The sequence below is a fragment of the Monodon monoceros genome, unplaced genomic scaffold (assembly GCF_005190385.1).
Source record: "Monodon monoceros isolate NGI ecotype Baffin Bay Population unplaced genomic scaffold, NGI_Narwhal_1 Super_Scaffold_15, whole genome shotgun sequence".
Taxonomy (NCBI): Eukaryota; Metazoa; Chordata; class Mammalia; order Artiodactyla; family Monodontidae; genus Monodon; species Monodon monoceros.
The window spans coordinates 40,955,323-40,975,126 of record NW_021703771.1 but is presented as its reverse complement, the minus strand read 5'-3'; the positions used below and the strand labels follow the sequence as shown (position 1 = coordinate 40,975,126).

The 19,804-nt window shown below is 37.6% G+C and overlaps 1 protein-coding gene across 4 annotated transcripts in view; it reads left to right on the top strand.

Moving 5' to 3' along the window:
* REV3L (REV3 like, DNA directed polymerase zeta catalytic subunit) overlaps positions 1 to 14,154 on the top strand; it is a 186,191-nt gene extending 172,037 nt beyond the window's left edge. For 2 of the 4 annotated variants that reach the window (XM_029223582.1, XM_029223584.1), the window contains 5 exons: positions 3,275 to 3,412; positions 5,236 to 5,426; positions 6,105 to 6,351; positions 8,609 to 8,818; positions 13,046 to 14,154. In XM_029223582.1, coding sequence (XP_029079415.1) covers positions 3,275 to 3,412; positions 5,236 to 5,426; positions 6,105 to 6,351; positions 8,609 to 8,818; positions 13,046 to 13,186 — 927 coding nt within the window. In that variant the 3' untranslated portion in view covers positions 13,187 to 14,154. The remainder of the gene's footprint in view (positions 1 to 3,274; positions 3,413 to 5,235; positions 5,427 to 6,104; positions 6,352 to 8,608; positions 8,819 to 13,045) is intronic. The other 2 variants (XM_029223581.1, XM_029223583.1) reach the window with 1 other exon arrangement.
* The last annotated feature ends 5,650 nt before the right edge of the window (positions 14,155 to 19,804 follow it).

Below are 19,804 nucleotides of genomic sequence, written 5' to 3'. Positions count from 1 at the left end.
TTCTTTCTGTATAAAACGTACTGAGCTAGGAGAGGTGTGGAATGCAAAGAAGCATGAGACACAGTCCTGCCCTCTAAGAGCCAATAATCTAAAAGGAAGGATTAGAAATGTATGTAAATGATCTTTCATTGTAAACTTAGGAAGCAGTCTCCCTAAGCACTGTAAGAGTGCAAAGAAAAGGTATTGTGTCCTCCTAGGCTGGATGGGGAGACTCCATGTAGGAGGTATACATTGCATTCTGTCTCAGAAAATGGTTAGAATTTCAATAGGCAGCCACGGTGCTGCAGTCATTCTGCACAGAAGAAAGTGGTATATAGAAGGATATGGAGTAGGAAACGCACAACATGGTAATACAGAGTAGCAGGAGAGAAGTCTGGAAAAATAAAGTTAAGACCAGATTATAGAGTGTCTTGAATGCCAAGCTGAAGTGTTTAAACTTTATTCAGGAAAGTTTATCAAACAAAAGCATGACAGACCTTTTTGGGGAGGACTGGCCTCACAGTGGTGTGGAGATGGATTGGAAAGAGGAGAATCTCAAGACAGGATGCCTTTTGCAACCTGTATATCCTGAAGTAGTGAGATAAACTAGCGAAAATAAACAATTCAAGATAAAATGGAAAGAAGGATGGGCAGGAGTTAAAAGTGGTTGATTTAGGAGAGCAGGTGTGGAAAAGATAAAAAAGGGAGAAGAGAATCAAACATGACTCCCAAACGTTTATCATGCACCTACTCTGAAGCAAGAATTGTGCTAGAAGCGATCAGAGAAGACTTGGATACTGTATCTGCCCTGAAGAGTGAGCATTCTAATTGCAGGGAGAGAGGGAAGAAAAATTAGAAAACAGAGCGATGATGAGCGCTATTCTAGAAGTATGTGTGTGATGCTGTGGACACTCAACCTATCTGGCAAAGTGAAGAGCATGTAACACCAGACGTGAAAATTTACCTGAGATAGATCACAGGCCTAAACATAAAAGCAAAAACTGCAAAACTTCTCAAAGAAAACAGACATTTGTTAAGAATCGTGATGCATATGTTCATGAATATCAGTCTGTAGTTTTTTTGGTTTTTTTCTTTTATTGTCTTTGTCTGGTTTGGGGACAGGAAAAAAAATCTGACCTCATAAAATGAGTTGGAAGTGTTTCCTGTTCTACTTTCTGAAAGAAAAAGTGTGTAAAATTTTTTCTTAAATGATTGATAAAATTCATCAGTGAAGCAATCTAGTCCTGAAATTTTATGGCGGGGAAAGGATTTTCAATTACAAATTAAATATCTTTAATATATATTATTCAGGTTTTCTTCTCATGTCAGTTTTAAGACTTGTGATTGTCAAGGAGTTTGTCCATTTCTCCTAAGTTGTCAAATTTATTGGCGTGAACTATTTATACTTCCTTATTGTGATTTTGATATCTGTAAAATCTTTAGTAACATCCCTTTCACTTTTGATAATTTGTTTTTCCATTTTTTTCCCCCTTGATCATTCTAGCTAGTGGTTTATCCATTTACAGAACTTTCTGAAGAACTGTATCATTAATTTCCACTCTTTATTATCTCCTTCCTTACACTTAACTTAGGGTTTAGTTTGCTTCTCTTTTCCTGTCTTAATTTAGAAACTTGAATCATTGATTTTAAACAAAAAATTTTAATATAAGCGTTTAACAGTAACAAATTTCTCTCAAAACACTACTTTAGTTTCAAATTTTGATATCTTGTGCTTTTATTATTATTCATTTACTTCAGTGATAATGACCTGTAGGTTATTTAGAAGTGTGTTAAGTTCCAAATTTTTAAGGATATTCCAGACATCTTTTTGTTATTAATTTTAATTCCACTGTGGTCAAAGAACATAGTCTATATAATTTCAATGCTTTTAAGCTTGTTACAGTTCGTTGTTTGGTCTAGCATATGGTCTCTTAGTGAATGTTCCCATATGACCTTGAAAATCCCTGTGTATTCTGGTTATTGGGTGGAATGTTCTATAATGTCACTTAGGTTAACTGATAGTGTTGTTGAAGCCAACAACAATCTTACTGATTCTCTGTCAATTTCTAGAAGAGAGGTGCTAAAGTCTCCAAGTATAATCATAGATTTGCCTGTTTCCTCCTTTTAGTTCTGCCAGTTTCTATTTCATGCATTTTGAAGTTTTCTTATTAGGTGCATATACATTTATGGTTATGTATCTTCTTGACAAATTGATACTTTTATCTTTGATAATATTCCTTATCTGGAAATCTACTTTTTCTGATATTAATATAGCCACAACAGCTTTGTTTTGATTAGTATTTAACAAGTGTATCTTTTTTATAAACTTTCTATGTCCTTATATTTAAAGTGGATTTCTAGTAGAAAGCATATTGTTGTATCTTTTTGATGGGATCTAATCTGATCATTTCTCCTTTTACAAGTTACATTTTTTACACCAATTTTTACACTTTCTACACCATTTTTACACTTTTTACACCACTTACGTTTAGTGTGATTACTGATACAGCTTTGGGGCAGAGGAAAGGACCAATGTGGAAAAGGGGTGGGGACACACACCCATTCATCCAGGAATTCCAATTCAAGGTATTTATCCTGCAGATTTATCCATGCACGGTTGTTCACTGGAACACTATTTGTAACTCCAAAAGATTGGAAACATCCTAAATAACCCATAGTAGGTAACTGGTTACAAAAATTATTATAGCCTCATAAAGTGGACTGCTATGTAGCTACAAAACAAAATGAGCTTTCTTGTACAGGATGGAATGCTCTCCAAGATAAGTTATTAAATGAAATAAGCAAAGTACAGAGTGATGTGGAAGGTAAGCTACCCTTATGTATATAAGTACATGTACTTAGATAGAATATTTCTGGAAGAATATACAGGAAATCAATAACAGGATGCCTCTGTGGAGGGGAAGGTAGACTTTTCATTGTATATTCTCTTATAACTTTTTAATTTGTACCATATAGTAGGTGTTACTTAAAGTCATTTTTTAAATTGTTTAAAAAGATATGATTGAAGACTTTGAGAGAGCAGTATCAGCTGAGGAAGGAGCAAAATTGATAGTGCAAGTAAAGGAGTGGGTGTGTGGTGAGGAAGTAGAACAACTCACTTTGTGTGTTTTTACCTGCAAGTGTTGTCTCATTTTGTATTCGTTGGGCCCTAAGCCACATTTAGAATTTTTTATAATTGACATCTGGTTAAAGAGAGAAAAAGGCATATAAAAATAAGATATTCATGGTTGGAAAAAAATGGTTATTGATAGATATTTTATTAATTTCATCACAGGTATATTTGCCCTGTGTCTTACAAACAAAAAAGAGGTATGTGGGTTACATGTATGAAACATTGGATCAAAAGGACCCAGTATTTGATGCAAAAGGAATAGAAACAGTCAGAAGAGATTCCTGCCCTGCTGTTTCTAAGGTAAGTTTTATCTATCTTGTTGTCATCTTTAAGAAATAAGTGGCTAGGACTTTCCTGCTGGCACAGTGGTTAAGAATCCGCCTGCCAATGCAGGGGACACGATTCGATCCCTGGTCTGGGAAGATCCCACATACCGCGGAGCAACTAAGCCCATGCGCCACAACTACTGAGCCTGCGTTCTAGAGCCTGAGAGCCACAACTACTGAGCCCACATGCCACAACTACTGAAGCCCATGCTCCCTAGAGCCCATGTGCCACAACTACTGAGCCTGCATGCTCTAGGACCCCGCATGCCGCAACTCCCAAGCCTGCGTGCTGCAACTGCTTTAGCCCATGCACCTAGAGCCCATGCTCTGCAACAAGAGAAGCCACTGCAATGAGAAGCTCGCACACAACGAAGAGTAGCCCCCGTTCGCTGCAACTAGAGAAAAGCCCACGCGCAGCAACGAAGACCCAATGCAGCCAAATAATAATAATTTTAAAAAAGAAATTAAGTGGCTAAAGAATCCGGTACAAATCCTTAAGCACATATCTAGGTGGAGGAACTATATAGCCTATATGACTATGTATAACTATAAGAGGAACTGTATGATTTTTTGAGAACTTCATTTCTAATGAAAACAACTTATTTAAGGCCTTAGTTTCTGACTTCTCCCACACCTTACCTTTTATCACAATTGCTAAAAAACAACACTTGAACTTGATAAAAATTTCCTGCCTAATCACCTAGAGATGATATATGGCAACACCCAAAAGCTATGGAGCAGGATAAAGAAGGGAAACTGAACAAAGAAATTTCATAAGTAATGTAATCCATCCTAGATTAACTGAAATTCTGTTTACTTGGGTTACCAAATACAAGTTAGGGAGATTTCTGAACAATGGTAATATAAATTACCTAAATTTCTCAACCATAGTATCTCATATTTATTTTTTCTTTATTCAGGCCCAGATTCCTTCTATAACAAACCAAAAATAAATGGTATAAATGGAATAGCACTCTATACACTGAGTTTTACGAGAGCATTAAAAGCATAATAGATTGATAGCAACCTATTATGTCACATATAATATTATGTAAATTTGAGATTTTTTTTTTTTTAATACTAGTTTCTGGAAATGATATCCAGTGCATTCTTCCTGTGAGGGAAGAATGGTGCCTTGGCTAAGTTAGCAACTTCTTCTATAAATATGTATGGATTCCAGTACTCAGAATAAGATACAGAGCTTTCACCTGGAACTAATTTAAATTCATTCCACTGCATTAATCTACTGCATGTCAGTCATTTTCTAGTAGAAATACTCCAGCACAGAAAATTCTATCACAGTTAGTATATATTTACTGACACTATAAAAAGGCAAAAAGACTGACTTTATTTCACTGCTTGGTGATGTTTAACTTTATTTCACTGCTTGGTTATGTTTAAACTTCTCTCTGTCCACCTGAATCCAGCCCTTTCTATAATAGAGTTAATACATGAAATGATGTCTGGCTTTTTGTGCCTGGAGTGTTCTTGGCTATTTAAGACAACTTAAATGTTTCGTGTTGCTCATCACACACAGCAAATGTTTCATCTGCATGTCATCCCGATATGATTTTCCTCAAACTACATAATACTCTATTTTTAGAAATCACAAGTTAAATAAAGTCTCCAAAATATTTTCCAGTTTCAATAATTTTTATTATCTAGTCATTGTAAATAGCAGATTGTTCAGACAGATCAGCAAGTTTCAGTAATTAACGTAATTGGAAGTATAACAGCAATGATGAAATATATTGGGGGATATTTTATCCTTATGAGCATATCCATTTTTTTTTAAAGATACTTGAGCGTTCTCTGAAGCTGCTATTTGAAACAAGAGATATAAGTTTAATTAAACAGTATGTTCAACGACAATGTATGAAGCTTCTGGAAGGAAAGGCCAGCATACAAGATTTTATCTTTGCAAAGGAATACAGAGGAAGTGCCTCTTACAAACCTGGCGCGTGTGTGCCAGCCCTGGAACTTACAAGGTAATGATGTGCACAACAGCACAACCCCCAATACCTAGTAAGTGTAGTCCTGGGATTTGGAATGGTTTGGAGTAGATTAAAAGACACCCAGTCTGCAGGCACAGATACACAATTGTCTATTCCCCTGCCCATGTGAAGCCTTACTAAAGTGAGTGGGTGACCCCCATACGTTGCAAGTTCTAAAGAAGAAGAAAGAGCTCCTCTTCTGGTCTTCCCTGCAGAAACTAAATTTAGTGAAATTGTAATCTGATACAGAGCTGGAATTGATTGTTTTTCCCATATCAGAATCACTAGGTGGTCCTTAATTTTCATTTACCAAAGCACTGAGATGGTATCATTCTAGAATCAGATCATCTAATCAGCTAAATTTTATCTTCCATTATTAGATTTACAATAGTTAATTCTTAGGGGATAGAAAACAATTTAAGGTAGTTGATATCTGCCAATTCATATTGTTCTCCATGTAACAGTGATTTACAAAGTAAGTTTTATTAAACTCTCACAGCATATCCACTTGGTGCCAACTAAGTGAAGTGTATACAGTTGTCAAAAAAGTTACTTGAAGGTTCCCCTTGTTGATTTCTCATTGTTTCATTATTGTTTAATTCTCATTTAATTTTCTGGAAAGATGCCTTCCATGACAGTCTTTGAGTGACTATTTTATTTGGATTTAAATAGGAAAATGCTTACTTATGATCGGCGCTCTGAGCCTCGAGTTGGGGAACGAGTGCCATATGTCATCATTTATGGGACCCCTGGAGTACCACTTATCCAGCTGGTAAGGCGCCCAGTGGAAGTCCTGCAGGACCCGACTCTGAGACTGAATGCCACTTACTATATCACCAAGCAAATCCTTCCACCCCTGGCAAGAATCTTCTCACTTATTGGTATTGATGTCTTCAACTGGTATCATGAATTACCAAGGGTAAGCCTACTAAATAGTACCTGTGCTATGACTCTAAAAGAGAGAATTCACTTAAAATTTTCAGTAGAACTAAAGATTTTATTTACATGCTATCAGAGCAAAGCAAATGCTTTATTATCCTATATCAACAAAGGTGCTACATTTTTCTGGTTTAGTTTTCTACAAACACCTTCCCAGCTTCTGTCAGATTGGCCAAATTATAGAAGATTAAATCCAAAACTACATCAATGGTAAACACTTAACTATAACTCAAAGCAGCTAATAAAAATTAAACAAAGGAGGGGCTTCCCTGGTGGCGCAGTGGTTGAGAGTCCACCTGCCGATGCAGGGGATGCGGGTTTGTGCCCCAGTCCGGGAAGATCCCACATGCTGCGGAGCGGCTGGGCCCGTGAGCTATGGCCGCTCAGCCTGCGTGCCCGGAGCCTGTGCTTCGCAACAGGAGAGGCCACAACAGTGAGAGGCCTGCATACCGCAAAAAAAAAAAAAATTGAACAAAGGAGAGCAGAAAATCCCTTCAAAATGGGTGTTTAAGAAATGTATAGGATGTAGTAGCTAGACATAGTCTAAGAAATGTATAGGATGTAGTAGCTAGACATAGTCCTGCAGAAACCAGACTAAGGAAATAATGTTAAAATAGCACTTTACTAAAGTAAAACATGTAATGTGGAATCTTACCAAAGGGAGTTTTGCTTGAACTCTTTTTTTCTTAGTTTACCCATTAGAAGCCTGAAGGAACGATTTGTGGTTCTGTAATAATCTGGGATACATTACTCTAGGAGAGTAGCAGTTGTTATCTGATGTTTAGAATTAGATCTGCTGTCATTTGCTCAGACTATGAAAGGCTGAGGGTATGCAGGAAAACTGATAAAAGTTGATAATTAAATTATTTTTACTTTCTCAGTGAGCACTTAAGGCCTCAAGGAAAAGAATAAGCTGGGAAACTGAGGTTGAAGCTGTGCTTCAGAGAATCTGTGCTGGCCAACATCTGTAATGCTGTGTCCTGGCTCTATGCCACAAAGCTATTACTATTTTTCATTTCATCACCAGCAAGAATGTTAAAACAATGGCATTTATAAAAGGCTGACCTAATAACTTTTATGCAGAGTGACTTATAAGACAGCAAGGGAGTACACCAAGGGTATGATTGTAAGATGATGTTACTTCAGTGTGAAAAAGAGTATCAGAAGACATCTCTGAAACCAGTATTACTTCAAATGAGGAATGATTAGGTAACATGTATCTAATTTCATTTGAAACGTTCCAGGTTTACTTTTGCTTGAATTTTGCACCTTACTGCCTAACAAGTTATTTTTAACCTTCCACTTACCTTGCTGCCATGGCCCAAATTGCGCAGCCTTAAACAGTATCTACTCTTAACCTGGATTTCTTCCTCTGTCCTCTGTGATCTCCACTGCCCCATATGATCTCATACATCTACATGTCTCAACCAGAAAACTGAGTGACAGGGATTTCCCTGGTGGCACAGTGGTTGAGAATCCGCCTGCCAATGCACGGGACATGGGTTTGATCCCTGGTCCGGGAAGATCCCACACGCTGCGGAGCAACCAAGCCCATGCACCAGAACTACTGAAGCCTAAGCACCTAGAGCCTGTGCTCCACAACAAGAGAAGCCACCGCAGTAAGAAGCCCACGCACTGCAACGAAGAGTAGCCCCCGCTCACCACAACTAGAGAAAGCCCGTGCACAGCAACAAAGACCCAACGCAGCCAAAAATAAATAAATTAAAAAAAAAAAAAAGTGACAGGAGACTATTTTTCTTTTTTATTGAAGTATAATTGACATACAATCTGGTATTAGTTTCAAGTGTATGACATAGTGGTTTGACATTTATGTACATTATGAGATGATCACCATGATAAAGTCTAGTTATCTGTTACCATTTAAATTTATTATAATATTATTGACTATATTTCCTATTCTGTATATTATATCCCAATGACTTACTTACTTATTTTATAACTGGAAGTTTGTGCCTCTTGAGACTTTTTTTTTCCCAAAAAACGAAAACAAAACAATATTATCTGATGATATTAAAGTGTAAAGGAACGACTTTGTTCTTTTCTATAGCCCCATTGTCTAGACCAGTGCCTGACATATAGTAGCTATTCAGTATTTGTTGAACAAATGAAATAATGCCTTAGTAAACCTGTAATTAGCATGAGAATAGCCACTCTGCTATGAAGCTGGCTCAGACTTATTTCTGAATTGATGTTTTTCTGAACTGTTGTTTTTATAGATCCAGAAAGCCACCAGCTCCTCTCGAAGTGAACCTGAAGGGCGGAAAGGCACTATCTCACAATATTTTACTACCTTACACTGCCCTGTGTGTGATGACCTGACTCAGCACGGCATCTGTAGTAACTGTCGCAGCCAACCTCAGCATGTTGCAGTCATCCTCAACCAAGAAATTCGAGAGTTGGAACGTCAGCAGGAGCAACTTGTAAAGGTACAACCTTGTTCAAAAGACCCAGAATCCCAAGCAATCTGATTCTTCAGGGAAATGTAGTCAACTCTTGAGGGAGGTGTAGTGTAAGGTGTGAAACTCTGGTGTGAAAGTGGAATAAGGATTCTAAGTTAATAAACTTCCTAAAAATATCATAATTGAACTAAACTATTAAAAATGGCTAAATTTGTTTTATAATTTAGTTTTTGTTTTTATAGAATAGTGTATTATGTTTGTTAGAACCATAGAACTACAATGTCGAGCCACCCAATTTCTTTTATAATAGTATTTCTAAAAAAGAAAGAAAAGTACTAATTGCTTTGTCTACCATATCTACTTACATTCTCATAAAAATCTGGTTTTCCTAGAGAATTGCTAGTAAACTTGGAAGGTTTGTAATTCTGAGAGTCAAGATAGAAAATTAACAGTTAACATGATTTAATCTTCCTATCTGCCAGAGGCTGGCTGTTCTAGGCCCTCTTACAGATGAGTAAACTGACACAGAGGGATTAAGTAATTTGCCCCATGTTCCACTGGTAATAAGCAGCCGAGATGGGATACAGACATAAAATGCAGAGATAATTTTTCAAATGTGGAATTCCAGCAGAAATAAACAATAGAAATCTCTTGAAATATGTTAGAAAATTAAATCTAAAGGAAAAAATATTATAGCACATTTTTTTAAAGTAGTATATTTCTTAAAGGACTGATTATATCTTCTTATAGCATCATGTTTCAAGTTACAATTTTAGCTTTCAGGCGAGAGAATAACAATTTTGAGGTGGAGTTTGTTTGTTTTGTCTTTAGAAGACCAATATATAAGGTTATTGGAGTGTTTTAAAACCAACCAAATAATTGAAAGGCAGTGTGATATATTGGAAAATGAATCAAGCTGATAGTAAGAACATCAGGATTCCAGTCTGGACTTCATAGTACTGGCCATGTCCTCTGGCCCCAGTTTTCTCAGAATGTGGGTTGATGCTCTTTCCTAGGTCCTATCTAGCTCTATCATTGTGAATTCTCCTAAACGACCACTCCTGGCAGCTCGTCTGTTCATATGCCTAATGTAATCCAACCACCTATGTAAAGGCCAGGTTCTACACCATGCCCCTCAAGGTAAAAAGGCTTTTGAACCAAGTCAGAGTATCCACAACCTCCTAGGAGGACAACCTAGCTGCCACACAGTTGAAAAGGGAGAGAAACCATCTCGAGAGACTAGGCTTTTAGAATAGAAGGATGATTAAGGACTGGTAAAGTAGACACTGTTTCCTCTGCACCATTCTAGCTGCTATTCTGCACTGGCAGAAAACTCTTAAGTTGTATAGTGTATAGCCAGTCATCCAGAATGCATTAAACAGATTTCATTAAGGACAGTAAGATCTCAAGGTATGATTATTTTGATGCAACCACAGAAGCCTAGCTTACTGAAATGATAAAGTGGCTTTTCCCTCTCCTAAATAGTTAAGTACGCTCACTTTCTCCTTCCCTTATGTTACCATCCTAGTCCAACCACCATTATCTCTCCCCAGACTCCTGCAACAGCCTCCTACCCTGATCCCCCGCCATCCTGTCCATTCTCAACACTAGCTTGAGCTTCCCCACCGAAGAGAAAGTGAGCCCAGTGAGGGCAGAGGCCCTGCCTTTCCCTTGCTGAGTTGGCTGTGCCTAGCACGGAGTCCAGCCCATGGTGGGTCGTACACATGTATTAAATGAAGAAACAGCTTCTTGCTGAATGCACAGTTAAAGCAGCAGTAGGTCACTGGAGTGATTGCCAACCAATTTGCAGCCACTCTGTCCCAGTTTTTGTACCACTTTGTACTAGTGGTTCTGGTTAGTACAACCACTAGTCACTGGGTGACCCCAGCTTCTGTTTTTTTTAGGTTACTACCCCAATGGCAGCAACCAGCCCTCATAGAAAATTCCCTAGTTGGCGTCTAGTACAAGGTGCAAACATGGGCAGGACCTCCAGAGCGTCCACTGACGTCAGAGGCTGTGAGTGGCCTCTTCCCTGGACCTTACTGTCTTCTGTCCCCAGCAACATGCACTACGCTAGTTGGTGCCATCAATTTAACCACAACCTTCCTTCAATATTAGGTCTTATTTCTTATAAAAATGCAGTTTTAAAAGTAACGCTGTTTAAAATAAGGATGGTTCATCATCTTTAAAGAGATATTTTAACTTTAGGATTGTTTTTTTCCTAAGAGGATTAAAATGTGTGTCTCCTGTGCACTAAATAATCTGTAGGAATTTTCATAAAGCAGAAATTACAGGAGATAAAATGAGAAATTGTCAGAAACATTAGTAATAGATTTGATACACCTCTCAGCCCAAGACCAGTCAAGTGATCAGAAATCAGTACAATTATTAAAGATCTACACAACATTTTAAGATAGACCTTATCCAACATTAGAGACTACACCTTCTTTTCAAGTGTTTATGGAATGTTAAAAAATTGAACATATTTTAGTCTATAAAGAAAACCTTAATAAACTTCAGAAAGTTGAAATATTACAAGCATTTTATCAATACAATTCTATAAAGCTAGTAAGTTAATTATAAACTCAGAAAACAAAATGATCCTTCTACTTGGAAATTTTAACACTCCCTGTTAAACAAACAACACATATAAATTCTAGACAACCATAGCAGATCTCAAAGAAAATTCAAACACTTTTAATAATAAACATTAAAAAATGAACTTAAGCATCTGACTGAAAATTTTTTAAAAAACAAGAAAGTAAGCCAAAGGATAGCAAAAAGAATCAATAAATATTAAAGCATTTTTGTTTTACGTTTGCTAAAATGTAAGTTTCCAGGTTGTGGTGTTTAAAGTTTTAAACGTAAGCTGCTCGGGGTTTAAATCACCAGTAAAGGATCTTGAAACTAAACATGGAGTTAAATTTAGTGAGGCAAGTAATTCCATCCTGGTTTATTTATCAGGCAAGCACAGCAAGTGCATAAATATTTATCAGTTTGTCCTGGCACCTGAACGTAGCTGCAGTACATAGAGCTGCAGTGCAGACATTCCGTATTTGGGAGTAGGTTTGAATCTCTTGGCAGAGATCTAATTAGTGAAAGTCTTCAAAGTAGAACAGCAGCACACTTACTCTTAAAGAGAGCATGCTGAAGCACAGGGCTCTCAGTAGTTTGCTTGTGGCAGTATCATAATACTGGTACAGTAACCAGCGTGCTCAGAAAAATGGGCCTTTCAATTGACTGGAAGATACTGGCGCAAAGAACAAAAATCTTTTGCCCTGTGAGACCTCTAAAACAGAAGCTGTTAGATACAGATCAGAGAATTAAGTAGAGCAGATCTGATTTCTCTCGTAAAAGATTAGTATGGTAGCTGCTATTTGCTATCCCTTTTTTTAATCACTTGGATACGCTATTCACATAAAAAATCAGCATATATTTTCTTGACCCTTGGGGCCCTCACTAGTAGCCTTTAACATTTTTCATGTTTTATCAATTTTTTAAACTGTATGTATAACTTCAGACTTTACATATTAAAATCTGATCACTGGGTAAAATATTATAATGCTTCTCTTTAAAAATTGCCTTATGATTTATTATTTTCCTTTAGATGAGATCTCATTATACATTAGAATCACCTGAGAACCCTAAAATGTACAGATTCTTAGGCTCTTATGCCCAGAGATCCTGATTCATTGGTCTGGGATGGGGCTGAGGCATTAGTCTATTTTTAGGCTCATGTATGTAGCCAGGGTTGAAACTACTGGTCTGCACTACTACTTTCAAATTCACATGCTTTGATTTTTTTTTTTCCATACTGGCATTTTCTCTTCTGAAATAAGAAAGTGGGTAACATTTTTATGATTGGCATACAAAATGTTTAATATGAGTAACTTGAAAAAATAGTGTACATAAGCGCATTTAAGAGACAGTCTTTGAATGGTAATTGGGTAGCCTATTATGTGTATGTTAATATAATAGGATTCTACCATAAATGAAAGTTGATCTTTGGGATGAAATGAATCCTTAGGGAATTTTGTGCTCTGTGGTTTGTGAAATAATATCCTTTAGAAATGTGTCAACTTAGGGTTGGCTATGCTTCAAAGAGATGAAAATTAATGAAACTTTCTGTAATATGTGCCATATGTCTGCCTGTAATCTGTGGTGGGTCATAAAGGAGGGATTATAAAAGTTTGTTGTTTATACATCTAGATAGAAACTTTCCTATCATTTGATGTACTCCTCTTGTACTTTCAGATATGCAAGAACTGTACAGGTTGCCTTGATCGACATATCCCGTGTGTTTCTCTGAACTGCCCAGTACTTTACAAACTCTCCCGAGTAAATAGAGAATTATCCAAGGCACCATATCTCCGGCAATTACTAGACCAGTTTTAAATTGTCAATATCACAGAATTCCAGGTGCTATTTTTTTCAGTGTTTACCACTAAACTGTTGTGCATGGTGCTTTTTCAACTTTCATCGAGTCAAGTATGTTCATTGTCTGTCTATTATCTGAAGACTATGAAGACTTTTATGCTGAGTTAAAAATTGTACTTGTTGATCTCTGAATAGCTCACTTCTTACAGTGTACAAACCCCTCATCCTTTTGCCTTTTCAACATTGTTTTATAATGCAGGTGTCGAATTTGCTACGGTATGCATAACATCTTGTAAATCCATTTGAGTAGATCATGTTTACTTCCCTGTGGAAGGAGCACTGAAAACCTCTTTAAAAAACATTCGTGTTTTCCTTGACCTGTCTGTATCAAGACGTGTTATATCCATTCACTTCATAATTTTGACTGCGAAATATTTTGTAAATACACTTTTTTACTTTTCAAACTAAGTAAAATAATGTGCAATGAATTTTATACAAATGATTTTCAAGTTGTTTGGTATATTTCCTCTAGGTTTTGCTTGACTCAGAGTAGAGCTGTTATTTTGATCAAACTGTGCAAACAATAGTACCATGTGTAGCATTTTGAAACATTATTTTCTAAAACCGCTGTCTTGCTTTAGCTATTAATGGGGCATTGTGAGGAACTGTGCAAAGACTTTTTTGTTACAAACCTGTGGGCCTGTTGCAATACTTTAAAAATAAAAAATTTTATTCCATTTTTGCTTGTTTTGTATAGACATTTCTATTGCTTCTAAATATGCTTAAAATATTTTCTTTCCTTATGTACTGTACAGTTAATCTTATTTGCCATCATCTTGAACACAAAATGTGTATTTAGAATATTTGTATAACTGTATAAAATAAAAAAGGAATTATGTGGTCAGTGCATTGTTTTCTAAACTGGAAATCATTGTTTTAAAAGTTAATAATGGAAACCATATTAAAACTGAATAAACTACGAAATACAGCAGTGTGGTTTTATCTTGCTATAAATAGAATGAACTTCTGTTTTATAAGCCTACATTAGTTACATCCTCCCTACCCTCTCTGAATTTTAATGAGGTAAATTTAACTCGTTATATACTAATTGATGTTGCAATTCCCTAACCAAAACTTTAAGATTTTTTTTTAAACGGGAGCAAGTAGTCTAGGAAACGTTTAGCTCTCATCCATGTTCATATTCATTTAGATAATACTTAATTTTGAAGCCAAGACTTCCCAACGGGAAAGCAAAAATTTTCTTAGTACTTTTTAAAAACTTAATGCCAGGACTTCCTTGGTGGCACAGTAGTTAAGAATCTGCCTGCCAAAGCAGGAGACACAGGTTCGAGCCCTCGTCCGGGAAGATCCCACATGCTACGGAGCAACTAAACCTGCGTGCCACAACTACTGAAGCCCATGCACCTAGAGCCTGTGCTCCGCAACAAGAGAAGCCACCACAATGAGAAGCCCACACACAGCAACTAGAGAAAGCCTGCACACAGCAATGAAGACTCAACGCAGCCAAAAATAAATATTTATATTTTAAAAAAATTTAATGCCAATATTTTCAATAGAAAAAAATTAACTTTAAGATAGAAAGCTCATCTGGTTATGCGCCAGAAGTAGGTCTAGGTACTGCCGAATTCAGTACTTCCAAATATTGGGATTTGTTTTCTGAAAATTATATGGTAAATATGTAATCAAAGAGATATAAATCATGGCTGCACATTATTTCTCCTAAGCCCTGTGGAGACACCATAAATCGGCACTTCTGTGGATCTTTTTTTGTTTGGGAGTCTAGAGCTAGTCCTTAGAATTAGGATTTTCTTACCCTTGCATGGGTGGCCATTGATGAACTTATCTATTACTTTCCCTTTTCTAAGTTCTGTGTTATCAGGACTTCCACTTATATTATCTTTCTCATCAATGTAGCTAGACACAATATTCTCAACAGAATAATCATTCTTAACCTCTTTATAATTGGACATAGCCAAACTAGCAAATGGTTATTCAATACTAGTGCCCAAAACAAGCTCAAAACTAGTTTTAAGCACTTAGCATATCTCTGGTTCCCTTTTGTGCATGGAAATGCCTCCCTTCTAACTCTGTCCTCAGAGTCTGTAGCCTAATGCCTTTTAATGAGATGCATCTGCTGTTTCAGTAACTGTCACCAGTGAGGGTGCTGAAACATGGACCTATTTTACCAAAAAATATTTTATAAGAAGCTTCAGTATACTTTCATAATTATTTCCCCTCCCTTTTAGAACAGCTATTAATAAAGTTTTGTGTTTCACCCAGACTAGAAAAAAAAAAAAAAGTTCATTTTCTGAGTAATGCTAAAGAAATAATCTGATTAAACATTCCCTTAAGGTTAAAACATCATTTTCTCTCATTCTGACCACTTCCCACCAACGTTTTTCCCTAGGTGTGAAGTATTAACAAAAACTACTTACAACTCTAGCTCCCCTCTTCACTCCCACAGAGGTCCCAGTCAACAGTGGAAAAAAGGCAAATGCTGAGCCATGTGATACTAATTCTACATGAACTTCAATTTTCTAATAGTGTCTGTGAAGAAGGCCAAAACATTGGGGAAAAACATTAAAATGTGAACAGAAGAGCAGTTATAAAGAATTCTTAGAGGAGGTAGTCCTGTGAGGGCTGGAGAGTTTGTAGACTGTATTCAGCCCTGCCAATTGTCACAGGGCATGCCCTCACTAGTCTCAGAAGAAGCACGTTCCCTGCCATCAAGAATGCTGCCCTTCCAGAGCTGTATTTTATACTAGTAGAATCTTGTTGCTGAATAATCTTCACCTTTCCATCTACTCGCCGTTGTTTTCATAATAGCTGAAGCACAGGGGGCTTCCCTGGTGGCGCAGTGGTTAAGAATCTGCCTGCCAATGCAGGGGACACGGGTTCGAGCCCTGGTCCAGGACGATCCCACATGCCACGGAGCAACTGAGCCTATGCGCCACAACTACTGAGCCTGCGCTGTAGAGCCCGCGAGCCACAGCTTCTGAAGCCCATGAGCCTAGAGCCCGTGCTCAGCAACAAGAGAAGCCACCACAATGAGAAGCCCACGCACCACGACGAAGATTAGCCCCTGCTCGCCGCAACTAGAGAAAACCCGTGCGCAGCAACGAAGACCCAACATAGCCAAAAATAATAAATTTATTTTTAAAAAATAGCTGAGCACATGGATATTCCTTAAACACCTATCAGATAAGATTTAAATTGATTTCTCAGCTTGAGAATGGTATTTCTTAAAATACACATTTGATTTTATCAAGTAAAAATAAACCTGCTATAAATGACATTGCTAGCACTCTGCCAAGAAAAGGGGGAAAAGAAGGGAAAGCAGCAGCGCGCAAGCAGCTATTTTCAGGCTGGATATGTCCTGATCTCTCTCAATGAGACCTGCACCTCTTGGGAGGACAGTCTGCCAATTGCACTCTACTCGTTGTCACCCCCCTAAATACCCATCTCTCCCCTGATGTGAGGAGACATGTTACCTTTAAACATTTTTGGTTTTATAAAAGTGAATGAATTCTGATACCATTAAATGCTCTGGAGTTCTGCTTAGTAAGTAGCTTTATATAAGAAAATAGTCATGGATTGTTTCTAGCATTTGGGATCTGAGGAGGAAGTCATAAGATACAGCACTAAACCCACAGCATCTGTCTCATTTCCTCACCCTCATAACTCTGTTTTGTCACTTTGGCCAGCTCCAAGAGTGGCTTACAAAGAAAAATATCTTGTAGAGGAACTTTCAGATTTGTAAAATCAGGTTTCCGTATATATGTGGGGAGAAAATGTGACCAGGGAAACAAATCAAAATACCATCTTAGTGCCTGGGAGTCTCTTACTGACTTCTTGTTGGAGGGAAGGACAGGGAGGTTGGGGGTAAATAATAGGTTAAGAGTAAGGAAACCCTGTGCCCTGGGGTTTCATATGATTGTTCATGGTAATGCAGCCCTTTGGAAAAGCAACTAATTTGGTCACAGATTACTAAGAAGTTTAAAAATAGTCATATTCTTTGAAAACTGAGGATAATGCCACCTGCCCTAATAGAGGCTTTATGAATGGGAATGTGGCCAATGCAAAATAGTTACACAAAGTATTAGTCATTCAGTAAATATTTAATGAGCATTTAAGATATGCCCCGCATTTTGCTCATCCAGAGAAACCAAGGTAATCCCCTGTCCTCATGTATATCACAGTCTATTAGTAAAGACAGATAATTGACATTGGTTTCAAGATGATATAGATTTTTTGCCTCTTCCTCCTCCATCAGATAAACCCCAAAATAAAAAAGAGAATGCCAGAATTGATCACTGTTAGAGGACTCCAGGAAGGCTTAGCAATGTAAGACCCCAGGTGGGAACTGAATATTTAAAGGAGCAGTTAGTCTAGTAGGCCAGCACTAGCCCCAGGACCAGGCTTCACCCACTAGTGGGCAGGCACCAGCCCTGCCTGGGGTCTCCTGGACCCTGACTCTGCTGACCCCTGAGACAGCACTAGCCCCAGGGCCCCCTGGGGTTCCACAGCCAGCCACCTCATGACCCAACCCTGGCAACTAGCAGGCAGTAGCCTGTGCACAAGGCAGGGCCTGGCAACCAACTGGACCAGGGGCCAACCAAGCCTACTAGACTGCTCACACCAGTCAGCCTGCCACAACAGAAGGAGCCACACAGCCAACAGAGGAGGCATCCCTAGAGCATACAGATCTGGTGATGAGAGGGGAGTACACTGCTGGGATACACAGGACATCTCCTGCAAAAGGCCACTTCTCCAAGGTCAGGAAATGAAACCAACCTACCAGACACATAGAAATTTAAGTTAGGGAAAATGAGGTGATAGAGGAACATATTTCAAATGAAGGAACAAGATAAACTCCAGAAGAAGAACTAAGTGAAGTGGATACAGGCAGTCTATCCAAGAAAGAATTCAGGGTAATAATCATAAAGATGATCAAAGAACTTGGGAGAAGAATGGATGCACAGAGCAAGAAGTTAAAAGTTTACAACAAAGAGTTAGAAAATATAAAGAACTACCTACCAGAGATGAAGAATACAATAACTAAAATGAAAAACACTAGTAGGAATCAACAGTAGATCAAATGACACAGAGGAATGAATCAGCTAGCTGACAGAGTAGTGGAAATCACTGATGCTGAACAGAAAAAAGAAAAAATAATTAAAAGAAATGAGAACAGTTTAAGAGACCTCTGGGACAACATTACGTGGCACTAATATTCACATTATAGGGAGATTCCAGAGGGAGAACAGAGAGAGAAAGAAGCTGAGAAAAAATTTGAAGACACAACAGCTGAAAACTTGCCTAACCTGGGAAAGGAAAAAGACATTCAAGTCTGGGAAGCACAGAGAGTCCCAAACAGAATTAACCCAAAGAGAACCACACCAAGACACACTGCAATTAAAAACGGCAAAAATTAAAGATAAAGAGAGAATATTAAAAGCAGAAAGGGAAAAGCAAGAAGTTAATACCGGGAACTCCCATAACGCTATCAGCTGGCTTTTCAGCAAAAACTCTGCAGGCCAGAAGGGAGTGGCATGATATATTTAAAGTGACGAAAGGGAAAAGCCTACAACCAAGAATACCCAGCAAGGCTCTTGTTCAGATTTGATGGATAAATCAAAAGTTTTATAGACAAGCAAAAGCTAAAAGAGTTCAGCACCACCACACCAGCACTACAAGAAATATTAAAGGAACTTCTCTAAGCAAAAAGAAATGACCACAACTAAAAACTTGGAACTTATGAAAGGAAAAGGCTCATCAGTAAAGCCAAATATACAGTAAAGGTAGTAAATCATCGACATACAAAGCACTAGGAAGGTTACATTACAAAAGTAAAATCATCTATATCCACAATGAGCAGTTAAGGGATGCACAAAATAATTAGATGTAAAATAATGACATCAAAAACAATAACTGTGAGAGTACAAATGCATGGTTGTTAAAACACATTTCAAATTAAGAGATAAGCAACTTAAAACAATCGTACACATATACATACTCTCTCTCTCTCTCTCTCTCTCTCTCTCTCTCTCACATACACACACACACACCCCTACCTCATGGTAACCACAAACCAAAAAAATCTATAAAAGATACACAAAACAGAGAAAGGAATTAAAATCTAACACTAAAGACAGTCATCAAATCACAAGAGAACAAAAGAAGAAAGAAAAATAAAGACCTACAAAAACAACCCCAAAACAATGAACAAAATAGCAATAAGAACATAATCAATAATCATCATAAATGTAAATTGACTAAATGCCCCAATCAAAAGACACAGAGTGGCTAAATGGATACAAAAACAAGACCTGTATATGCTGCCTACAAAAGATTCACTTCTTATCTTAAAGACACACGAAGACTGTAAGTGAGGGGATAGAAAAAGGTGTTCTATGCAAATGGAAATCAAAAAAAGCCTGAATAACAATATCTATATCAGAAAAAATAGACTTTAAAACAGACTTCTACAAGAGACAAAGAAGGACTTTACATGTGATCAAGGGATCAATTCAAGAAGATATAACAATTGTAAATATATATACACCCACAACTTCCCTGGTGGCACAGTAGTTAAGAATCCGCCTGCCGGGCTTC